At 44.5% G+C, this 12,603-nt stretch overlaps 1 protein-coding gene across 3 annotated transcripts in view; it reads left to right on the top strand.

Moving 5' to 3' along the window:
- The first annotated feature begins 2,067 nt into the window (after positions 1-2,067).
- Positions 2,068-12,603, top strand: part of olfml2a (olfactomedin-like 2A) — a 55,769-nt gene continuing 45,233 nt past the window's right edge. For all 3 annotated transcript variants that reach the window (XM_061818428.1, XM_061818429.1, XM_061818427.1), the window contains exon 1: positions 2,068-2,256. In XM_061818428.1, the coding sequence (XP_061674412.1) occupies positions 2,188-2,256 (69 nt within the window). In that variant the 5' untranslated portion in view covers positions 2,068-2,187. The remainder of the gene's footprint in view (positions 2,257-12,603) is intronic.

Here is a 12,603-nt window from a genome sequence, read left to right as displayed (position 1 = left end):
AAACAAATTCACATTTCACAAAACAAATTAAGAAAAACAAAAAATTAATTTATATTTCATAAAAGAAATGAAGTGCAAAACATATTGTACAACAACGAAATTACTGTCGAATCATATTATTTTTTGGAAAAAAAAATTAACAAATTCACATTTCACAAAACAAATTAAGAAAAACAGAAAATTAATTTACATTTCATAAAAGAAATGAACATAATGTTATGTCAAGTTAACTAAAACACTTTTACATTTCTGAAAACAAATTAACAGCAGCCGAAACATTTTGCAAGTGACTCAACCAGAAAGGGAGCATACCACATCGCAGAATGCTGCGTATGATTCCCACATCCATTATTACGATTCCTACGCATTTTTTCAAGCAGGAGACGCTCTGCTCCAATATTACTGGCTCTAGGACACACGCCGCTGCATTATGATTGGCTGCTGGATCCCACTAAACTACACCCTGCTGCTTCCACATGGAAAAAAATGAGTGACTCATTAGGTTAATATAAATGCCAATAATTATGAAGCCTACCGCACACTTAAATGTGGCTGAAACCAATTGGACCAGACCATCGCATAAAAAGAAGATGCTGATCACCCACCCACATTGAGTGATTGTTTGAACAATGCTTCAGTTGTGTTTGGTAGCATCGTTTGGTGTACACCAGCCTCAACCCTACCCCACCATAATCCTTTCCTGAATCCATCCTAAATTATCTTAACCCCACCTCTACTCCAAAACCTAACTATTACAAACTTCTTTGTGATTTTATTTTATACAAATGTGATGCATGTTTGGGGATGGTCATCTTGTTACATGTGAAAACCTTACCCACCTCGTGATGCAGGAGGCAATCTTGTTGAAGTCGTGGCCATGGGATTCCAGATAAGCATCCATCTGTGAAGTGGTACATTCCCTCATCTTTTTACTATCCTGCATGTTGCACTGGCTCCTTTAAGGGAAATTTAGGGGATAATGAATCCTCCCTTCATTAATTAGGAATGGATGATTAATGGATTTTATCAGAGGCACTGTATCTATTTTAACAAGGTAAGGAGTGCAAAGTACAGATAACTGTATTTAAATGTAGGGAGGAAAAGTCAAAGGTCATCATAAAAATACATATCAGTGATGCAACGATTAATTGATTGATGGACAAATAATTATCAAATCAATGTTTTTTTGTGTTTTTTTTTTTTTTTTGGATAATCATTTAATCATCACTCGGAGTACCCGGAGAAAACCTGCACAGACACTGGAAAACATTCAAACTATAAAGGCGATGTCGGATTTCAACATCGGTCCTCAGAACTGTGAGGCAGTGGTGCTAAACTGTTGCCTACAATACCGCTGTGACTTGGTTCTTGTAATTTAATACATGCAACAAACAATATGCTTCAAAGCGGAACTTTAATTTCCCTTTGAGGGCAATATAGGCTATAACTAAATAAATCTAATTAAAGGAAAATGGCTGAAGTATTCAGTTTGGCATTTGAAAAAGTCTCCCAAGTGCTTGGTTCGTAAGAGCGACTTTTTCATAATGTCTTATTAATTTGGGCTCAAAATGAACGTGATGGAGTACTGCGTGGGTGGCACGGGAACCATAGTGGTTACAACATATACATCTCCTCTCTGGTTCCCATTTTAGAAGGCTCCACTCCACCTATGACCCTAATTACCACAAGCCGTGGAGAAAATAGATGGAGAACTGCAAAGCATGCAGGCTGCATGCTTGTATGTATGCGGAACTTGCATGCATACATGCGATTCTACCCCATGCACATTGATCTGGATCTAGAGTTGCAAAATCATGAGTACCCGAATGATGGCGCTAAGGGCGCTTACATTGGAAATCTTGAAAGTCCTTATATATATATATATAATATATATATATATATATATATATATTATATATATATATATATATATAAGCGATAATTGACATTTTCACCTTTTATAGTAATGAATGGCTTTGCTCAGATTGTGCGCACGAGTTTAGCGTAAGCCCCTCCCAAGAGGAGAACAGCGTACGCAAGCCTCCTTCCATACTAACTGTATGATCCTCCAGTGTGAAATGGATCTGAATTAGTGTCCCTTCAGTTTATGGGCACTTAAGGCTGAATGCAGATAACAGTGGTCCGTATTATGTGTGAGCGTTCACGACTGGACTCACGGGTGCAATAATGTGGAGGTACAGAAATCTGTTCGCCTTTCTGCTGGTCCTGTTTAAAGATGCTACTTCACAGAGCAAGGTAAGTGGAGATAAAATGCAAATCTCAACTTCGCACAGCGCAATGGTCTGCCATTTATTTACCTAATCTACACAGTCTGTTTTCCATTGATACCCATTCTGCTTTTTTTTAATACTTGCATTAAGATGGCTGCATACGTTCGTCACATAAAAATAAGGTGCTGAACATCCAGCGTATCTTTGCAGACTGTTTTCCTGCACCTTTTATCTTTTATCCATTTTAAAAGGCATCTTGGAACAGTAAGTAAGACGGTTGAGTACGCCACTTGCTGGGAAAAAGCAATATCTGGCTGACTTTGTGTGGACAGCTGCTGAGCTCCAGTAATAATTTAATCTCACAGTCAATCAAAACCCAGCACACCGAAAGGGATACAATATTAACTTTAGGACTTTATTAGTTCTTTTGTAGATGAAGGCAAATTAAGCATCTACAAATGTAAAGGAACAAACTTGAATCTCAGTAGTGTGGACACCTTCAAACTGTAACATTTTGCATAAGCACCATAGTCTACACTTTGATAAGCAAACCTCTTCTCCATTTGGTATTTTTGTATTATCCAAAATTGAAGGAAATGGGAAAATTCTATTGATTGAAAAGCATGAAGCTGTGGTTGTTCATGCTTCCCCAAGAATTAAAATAATAGTTAAGCCTCTGAGATCGATTCTTGAAATAGAAAGATTGAAATGCAAAGTCCATCATAAACACAGCCTTTAAAGAGCCTGATGGTGTATGTTTTACTTGTTGTGGTGTATCACGTAGTTTATAATCTAATGTAGATTAATCTACATTGTGCAGTACTGTATTTAGTATTTCGGGAGTAACTACGTGTTACAAGGGTATGTAATTGCATTACAAAATTTGTGTAATCCGTTCCAATACTAGGATAAAATCCATCCATCTATTTTCTGAGCGTCTTACCCTTACACTGGTCTCAGGAGTGGTGGATCCTATCCCAGTTGTAGTGCATGTTTTGGGGATGAGGGAGGAAACCGGAGTGTCGGGAGAAAACCCACGCAGGCACGCAGAGAACATGCAAACTCCACACAAGCAAGGCCGGGATTTGAACCCCGGTCCTCAACTGTGAGGCTGATGCTCTACAGCTGCCCACCGTGCCAGAATAAATATATGTTTCCATCCATCCATTTTCTTAGCTGCTTATCTTTACAAGGGTCGAGGGAGTGCCGTAAACGGTTCTCTTGCCCGTTGATAGCTGAGATCACGCCTAGGGCCAATTTAGATTCTGAACCCAAGTCCTCTGAACCTTACAACTGCGCCATATATCGGGTTTTAGATATATATCCTTTTTCTTTCGCCTCACGAGGGTCGCGGGAGTGCTGGAGCCTATCCCAGCTGTCATCGGGCAGGAGGCGGGGTACACCCTGAACTGGTTGCTAGCTAATCGCAGGGCACATTGAAACAGACAGCAGTCGCACTCACAATCATACGTAGGGGGAATTTAGAGTGTGCGATTAATGTTACATGTTTTTGGGATGTAGGAGAAAACCGGAGTGCCCAGGGAAAACCCACGCAGACACGGGGAGAACATGCAAACTCCATACAGGTGGGGCCGGGTTTGAACCCAAGTCCTCAGAACTGTGAGGCCAACGCTTTACCAGCTGCGCCAACATGCCACCATATAAATATATGTATATAGCCTCCTGCCCAATGACATAGGGTTCATATTCCAGCCCCGCCTGTGTGGAGTTTGCATCTTCTCCCTGTGCCTGCATGGGTTTTCTTCGGCATTCCGAATGGACCTTTCCAACCTTTCAATCACTCATAAAATAATAGCCAATCAGATAGCTGCATTGTCTTAACCCCTGGCTTGACCCGCCCCTCTTGTCGTCATGTCCCACAATCAATGCTGGTTATCAGTCGCGTGCACTTTGAAAAGTTAATGTTTTAAACAAAATGGTCCTTGGATGCGCTTGGGGAACGTGCAGTTCTGATGAAAGATAGCCGGCTAGAATACAAGCGGGCTGGTTGATTCATTTTCCAAAGCCTAAAACACAGTTGACGAAGTGTCTACGATGGATTAAGGGTTGCGGAAGAGCACACGTACAACTAAGTGTGGACAATGTCAACAAACACAAGGCTGTATGTAAGAAGGTAAGGGAGAAGTAACTTCTCTGAGTTTGATTGAATTATTATTGTTATTCATAAATTGCTGGAGAACAACTTTGACTTTGTTAGCATATCACTGACCTGCTGAATGAAGTGTATAATGTTTTATGCTGAAGAGTCGGGTTAGTGATACTAAATGCGCGATGTCATGCAAGAGAAATGTCTATTTGCCTATTTGTATCACATAGAACTTTGAAGACAGAGCACTGGGTTCCATTACGAGCCAAGTCAAATGAATACACCCACTCACTTACAAAGACTACACTGATATTACTCGTGATCTTTCCAAGTAAAAACTACTCACCCTACTTTATATGCGCACTGTCTCAGCTTTTTTGAAATGTGTTCCAACCATAAAATTCAAAGTTAATGATTGTTTGCCAAAAAAAAAGTTTATCAGTTTCAACATTAAAGGTCTACTGACACGAAAAGCACAATTTTTAGTATGCCTTTCATAAAAAAAAAAAAAAAAAAAGGTAACCGGAATGGACCCATCTGTTTTTTCACCACACAGCGTTTGACGTATATGGCTTTTTGTAACTCTCGCCATGAAAATTCTCTCGAGGGATTTATTTTGGAGAAGAAGCAGGAAGTGGCCTTATTAGCAAACGCCCACTCAGGCGGGTTCGTGTGTTTATACCAATTTTACATGCGGGAAGGTAGCTCTTCGTTCCTTCGTGTTAGACAAAATTCCGGCTCGTTGTATTGCTCGATATTGCTCGAACACTCGGGAGGATGGATTCACTCTTCATACTTTTCCAAAAGACCCAGTTCGTCGTGAAGAATGAATTGCACACATGCAAAGGAGTTTTGTGGGTTCCAAATGACAGGTAGGTGTGTTTCGCGCTATTAAAAAAAATAATAGTTTAGGGGGGGACGTAATACTTCTTTCAGTGAGCGACGACAACGTTGGCAACACCGCCGAGGTGGCTCGTTGTGGCGCTGGGTTGCTGCGCCAGGCCGCGGTGTTCGTTGTCGTTGCTCGCGGCCCCGGCGTTCGTTGTCATCGCTCGCTGATGGCATTGTTCATTGCGCAGGTGCACCGGGAGGGGAGGTGCTTTGGCATGTGCGGAAGGAGAAAGGAGCTCCACCCTACCGGCCACCTGTGTTTCGCCTGGCTTGGGTTCTCCTGAGTACGCTACTGTCATGACCACAGGATTGAACCCAAATGCATGACTCACGAGATTTAGGAGCAGTTCGGGAAGCGTCTTTATTCAGTCTGACATCAAAATACCACCAAGCCGTCCACACGGGCAACAGTAGTAGAAGCGGCAGGCATCAGAGACAGGTCAGGAGCGAGGCGGGGGTCGGTGCACGGGAGAGGAGGAGCATGAACAGGAAGTTCGGGAACGTGACATAAGACAACGATCTGGCAGAGGCCAGACTGCACGTGTGGCCCTATATGTATGAGCTGTAATTAGCGTGATGAAGCACAGGTGTGAGCCTCTATTGATTGCAGCAGGTGCGTACCACATCGGGGACCGGCACAGCCAAGACAGGGACCGACACAGCCATGACAGCTACATATTGTCGTACATACTGTCGTTGTTGTCTGTTGTTAGTTAGAAGTGATCCGCATATCATCTAAATATGGCTCGAAACGATAGGGTAATATTGCCCCGGTCACTTCATTCGATTGTGAGATGTTCTCTTCTTCGAAAAGAGCTTCCGTGTCAGAAGGGGCGTCGGAAAAATCCGAAAATCTCTGTTGTTCCTCTCCCAAAGCAGGTGCCACTACATGTTTTCACTGACGAATGTCCCAGTGTGACGTCTGCTGATGACGTTGCAGGCAATATGGCTACCACTTGGATGTCAAGTGAGACTTCTCGCAACTTTCCGCATGGATGACACGCTCTCCGCTCATATTTATTTTTTTGTATAGACATTGAAGAGAATAATATTATATGTATTGTTCATTACAATATCTATTTTAGAGTGTTTATAGGCATGGCCCTTTAAGTACCTTGCCTTTGTAGTGTATTCAATTAAATATGAGTTGAACATTATTGTTTTTATTTTCAGTATGTTTAACACAACATCCCAACTTGATTGGAATTAGGTTTTTACCAGTTGCAAAAGGCAATGCATCCTTGTGCAACCAGATTTATTTTTATTTATTTTATTTAAACTTTGTTTAACCATGTAAAAGATCAGTTAAATCAGAACACCTCTTTTGCAATGGTGACCTGGCCAAGAGTACAGCAAATTCAGCTTCAAGTCTAAGTTACTCACATGCATGTTTATTTTAGTGGTTTAGTGGTCTTACACGTCTATGAGAAAGCAAAGTCTGGGTTCTATGATATGGGCTCTCCTATCTCTGAAATTGAGGTCACCAAGGTGTTTAATAAACTCCACGGTGGCAAGGCCCCAGGGGTGGGTGAGGTTTGCCTGGAGTTCCTAAATGCTCTGGATGTTGTGGGGCTGTTCTGGTTGACAACATCATGTGGACATCGGGGATTGGCAGACTAGGGTGGCCTCTGGTGAATCTATTGTGATGTTTCAAATCCTCTTGGTGAAAGGCACCACAAGCATAACATACACACAATTAATATAAAAAAGTTCACCAAATATTTGCATTGATTTTAATTTTAAAAAAGAAGAAACCTAGTACTGTACTAATTTTAGTTTGGGAATATAGACTAGAACTGTCATGGTCCTGCCGGTCCCTGTCCTGGCCGTACTAGTCCCCAATGCAGCACGCACCTGCCGCAATCAGTGGAGGCACACACCTGTGCCTCATCTCAAGTGATCACGGTCCATTCATATAGAACCACACGTACGGTCTGGCCTCTACCAGATCGTTGCCTCATTCCTCGTTCCCACACTCTCGTAATCCCGTTCCTAATCGCCCGTCTCCCGATCCGTGCCTGCCCGCAGGCCTACCTCCTACGCCTGACGACATTGTTACTGCTGCTCCCATTGACTGCCTGCCTGATCGCCGACACTGGACTAGAACAAAAACACTTTCCGAACTGCCTCTACGTCTCGCGAGTCTTGCATTCGGATCCAACCCCGTGTTCTCGTCGTGACTAGTAGTAGTGGATAAACTCAAAGGCATTGTAGCAATGAATAGAAAAGAAATGCAATATCACTGTTGTTCACTTGTGTCACTTATATACAGTACGCAGTCAGGACTGTGATTCAAACCCGAAATCTCTTGACTGTGCCACCATTGCCACTCAGTCATTGCCATCATGCTGCCCAAACAAACTGTTGTACTGCAAAGGTGACAACAGTGAAGTGCTATGATTTGTTTGTGATTAAAAAATGTCAACCATTTAGAAACTTTCAAGATATTTTTGTTACTCATTTGAAATAGCTGTCTTGTTAAATTATGTAGATAAAATTTTCCATTTATAGCTAGGGACACAAGTTCTCCATATCTGTGCGTCATTATATAGTGAAGAAAAATTTGTTGGAATGCCTTCATTTTTAGTTGTATTGTTTGGCAATGTACTGTGATGAGTAAAGACTTGCTGGACACATAAAGAGACTCAGTAGGAATGTAGATGTGTACTCCCAAAAGCCGTGAGGGCTTGAAATAATTTGTGTTTCGGTAATTAACATCCCAGTGATGATGACTTGTGTTTAAGCTCCAAGTCTTGGTTGCTATTCTTTTGGTTCAACAAAGAACGAAGGCTTCCACACACAACATCGCTTATTAAGTTACATTTTAGGGTCAATCTCCACAGCCATGCAACGAGCAGTGTTAATTTAAAGTCAGGAAGAATATTTGGGCGAAATGTGTGTGAGAAGTCTTGCGTGTCCATGAAAGTGGGCTTTACAGTACTACACTTCAAAATTTACTTGATATGCCAAGCGTTGAGTCGAATTTCATTTTGTCGTGACCTCTGTGGGAAAAGTGACCATAAAAAAGCACTTCTGTTGGAACATACAGCTGAGCATTTGAGGTTTGTTACAGGACAACAATACCTGCTTGCCTTTTATTGTACAATTGTGCAGCTAATTATTTGCTGGCAAAGCACTGAAGACTGGACATCCTTGTTTATGTGCCTTACTACATGTACAAAGGGCCACACTACTGAAACTCAACCCAGCAAAAGCTTTTACATGTACCATACATTGTATAGCAACTCTAGTCTTTTTGGAACCCTCATCACAATTGAAGATTCACTTTATCACTGTCAGAAATTGTTATCCATAAATGATTGAATGGAACTCTGTGTGGCTTGAGCACTTTTCCTGTGCAGACAATTGTGGGTCTCCCTTCCCATGGGCTAACCACCTCTGCTAAAGACTCAAAGCGTATGTTACTCCATAATCTTTATTACATGTCTCTCAATTGAATTCTCTGAATTCATGCTGCTTGATCAATTTGGCATGAGATGCTCAACAGTCAAGTAGATTTACAACACACGATCCAGATCAAAGGAAAGGAGTTATACTCTCAAAAGCAGGTATTTCTGATTTTAGTAATGAGATAAGATGTTCGATGGTCTTGTGTCTTTGTTGTGTTGATAGACCGTGAAGTACTGAAGAACCAAAATGGAATGTTTACAAACTGATGCTAATCTGAGGCTAAATTAAATTTTAACACGTGTTTTGGGGGAGTCTGTTTGGCTATAACAATACAGGTAATTTGGGCTGTGGGAATTTCCTCTGCTAAAGTTTTCTCTTTTCGGTGAACTTTTTTTTCTCATGTTTATTCCATTGGTGGCAACACAATAGGGCGCAAAGAGAGTCCTTCCATCGTTACATTTTTCTGAATTTTTCACCCCACCCGCAGGAGGACACCTCTATTTGTAGAGGCAATAAATTGTTCAAGCTACTCTACAAAAGTTGACAAATATTTTTAAACCACAACAACAACTCAAGGGGGAGGGGGGGTTCAACCTTCAGGATCAGGCAGAGACATCAAATACGATCTAAGCAAGGACTCCAAGCCCATACAAATATGCTCAAGGTGTCATGATCCTGCCACTCCAGCCCGGGCTGTGCGGGTGCCCGCGCATCCGCGCTAATTGGGAGGCACACACCTGCACCTCATGCAGGCTGATTATCCTGTGTATATATATGACCCCGATGACGACTGGTCCTCCGCCAGATCGTTGAGGTTCTTGTCCCGTTCCAGCACTCTAGTATCCCTGATCGTCAACCTGTGTGTACCGACCTTCGCCTGACTCCTTTGACACTTCTGCCTGCTTTGATCGTTCTCCCGTGTACCGACTCCTGCCTGCCCGCTCACCTGCTCTCTTCACCCGACGTCCCAACTACCGCTGCTGCACCTGACTGCCTGCCCGATCCCCGACCTTCTAATGATAAACGTTTTTCCCCGAACTACCTTGCATCTTCCGTGCCCTCCTGCATTTGGGTCCGACCTCCGTTCCGATGTGTCGTGACAGAAGAATCTGGCCAAAACAGGACCCAGTGGGAAAGACCCAGCATCGCCGGGACCGACGCAAGGTAGACCGACTGCCAGAGGACCACACCTGTCCTGTAGGCTCCATGACGTCCTCCGCTTCCGTGTCATATGCTACGCCGGCGAGCTATGAATACGTCCTGACCACGACCCTTCCGACACCGCATATTCTTCTGGACTCTGACTTTTCGGACTAGGAGGAGGACCTTGATTTGTATGACCGGCTGCCTGAGTACGACTCCGATTATTTCAATTACGAATCTCTTCGCCCGATCTTCAATCCCGGTCAGTTTGTTTCACCTCTCTGCATCTCCAGCACCCGAGCGTCTTCGGCCGGTAGGTCCGAGTACACCAACCCATTTGTGGGAACCCGCTTGGCCATCTACCCGGGACCTCCGTGTGGCAGCCAGAGGAGATGCCCAGGCCGGGCGCTCCCTTGTGCCTCCCGCTGCATGGCAACAAAGACGCCGTCCTCGTCCTCCCACTCCTCGCCGGCAACGGTGAAACCGGCAGACCCACAGCTGGTGGTGAAGCTTCCAGCCCAGTGGGAGGAGGAGCCGCCAAATCACGAGGTGTTCTGCCGCGAAATGCGGGCGGAGATAGAGCGGCAGAGCGCCAAATTGGCGGCTCTCACGGCCCAGGTTCAGCAAGGATCGAAGAACCAGCCGAGCTACGCTGACGTCGCGACTACTACTGACTCGCTGCTGACGCAGATTAACGCTGCAGTGGGAACGGATCCACCATCTCACCAAGTGCACGTTGCAGTGGGAACGGGTCCGCCACCTCGACATGCCCATGTTGCAGTTTTGACGGACTCGTTTCTGACTTTTGCTCACGTGGCAGTGGCAACTGATCCGCTACCAAGCCAAACGCACGTTGCAGTGGGAACCGATCCGCCACCTCAACACGCCCATGTTGCAGTTTCAACGGACTCATTTCTGACTCATGCTCACGCGGCAGTTGGAACTGACCCACTCCCGAGACACGCCCACGTGTCAGTTTCGACTGACTCTCTGGCTACTCTCGTTCATGTCGCCGTGGGAACGGACCCGCCACCGTGCCACGCCCACGTTGCTGTTTCAATGAATGCACTGCAAGCTCATGTGGCAGTGGAGACCAACCTGATGCCGCCTCATGTTGCTGATTTTCATGTTGCTCCGCGCTCCTGCTTCGTCGGTGACCGCGGTCGCCCCCCGTTCCTGCTCCGACGGCGACGGGCACGCCCAAACGTTCCCGTCCAGGAGGTGGCGATGGTGCCGCCGCCTTCTCATGTTGCTGTCCAGGAGGAGGTGGCGATGGTTGCGCTGCCGCCGCCTTCTCACGTTGCTGTCCAGGAGGAGGTGGCGCTGACGCCGCCTTCTCACGTTGCTGTCCAGGAGGAGGTGGCACTGACGCCGCCTTCTCACGTTGCTGTCCAGGAGGAGGAGGAGGTGGCGCTGTCACCGACCTTCTCACGTTGCTGTCCAGGAGGAGGAGGAGGTGGCGCTGTCGCCGCCTTCTCACGTTGCTGTCCAAGAGGAGGTGGCGAGGATGCCGCCGCCTTCTCACGTTCCCGTCCAGGAGGAGGAGGCGAGGTGGAGACTCTAATTTGCCCTTAGGTGTAATAGTGAGTGTGACTTGTTTGTTTACATGTGCCCTGTGATTAGCTGGCAACCAGTTCAGGGTGTACCCTGCCTCCTGCCCGTTGATAGCTGGGATAGGCTCCAGCACTCCCGCGACCCTCGTGAGGATAAGCGGCTAAGAAAATAGAGGGATGGATGGATGGATGGATGCTGTGTTAAATATTTTTTAACGTTTCTTACCAGAAGATGGCCGACCTGGGACAAAACTAAAACGTTGGATTGGTTGGCTGGAGATTGGTTACACCTAATATGCACATTGGTTATATTGAGGTAAATCTGAAATCCAAATACATTTTGAACAAAATAATTACAGTATTGGAGACATGTCTTGCACAAACTTAAGAGGAGTGAATAGTAGTTCACAATAATCATCCGGCAGTTGGATCCCACCTCTTACTCCCAGGAGTCCTTGAGGATGCACTTGTGGCTGTCAGTCGAAGCATTGATAAATATTGGAAAGAGGCTGCTTTTGTTGAGTGTAATTAGTGAACCAAGGTTTAAGGTGACAACAAGGGATTTAGGTGAAGCAAAGGTGGTGGTAGTCAAAGGAAGTTGAGAAAGGATCCAAGTTCAATGTCTACCCATGAGCACTAAGCTTTGTCTGTTGCCTTTTTAATCCAATAAAAAAGGTTTATGGTTATTACAGGACAAAAAATAGTTCTGGAAATTGGTTTTGTGCTTTGGGGAGCTGCAATAAATGTTCTTATCTGCTAAAGAAATTTAATCTGCTAATCCACTGTGTTTTCATGTGGTTGTTGCATTTGTCAACCTGCTGTTTTCACTTGACATGGGTCAAGTTGGGTCTGGCTGTGTACACAGAAGTCCTGCTCTGCTTCAGACATACCCCTCCTCCTCAGTATTCATGCAGTAATGGTTGGAAGGCAAGTCAGTGCCACAACAGCCTTTTCCCCAGCACAGCCTGCATTCTTTCACTAATGAGCACCCAACCCCACCACTCACCGCCGCCCTTCACCACTTTCTCCGCTAAGCCTGTCATTACATTGCAACTGCACTTTAAATGCAAGAACAAAGGATAAAACAAGAATACAGAAGGTCCATTTTCTACATTTCTTTTCTGTGCTTTAAAAAGTATAGAATCATTCTTACACTAAAAGTATGTCTTCAACCACTAATTCCTTAAAGAACGTCTTATATAGTGCATTTTACATTAGGGCGTAATCCATAGTTCTCCAAGAACAGTGACATTCATCTTGGATGGAA

This window comes from Syngnathoides biaculeatus, chromosome 4, assembly GCF_019802595.1.
Source record: "Syngnathoides biaculeatus isolate LvHL_M chromosome 4, ASM1980259v1, whole genome shotgun sequence".
NCBI classification, from domain to species: domain Eukaryota; kingdom Metazoa; phylum Chordata; class Actinopteri; order Syngnathiformes; family Syngnathidae; genus Syngnathoides; species Syngnathoides biaculeatus.
The sequence above is the reverse complement of the archived record's forward strand: the minus strand, read 5'-3'. Positions and strand labels throughout refer to the sequence as shown.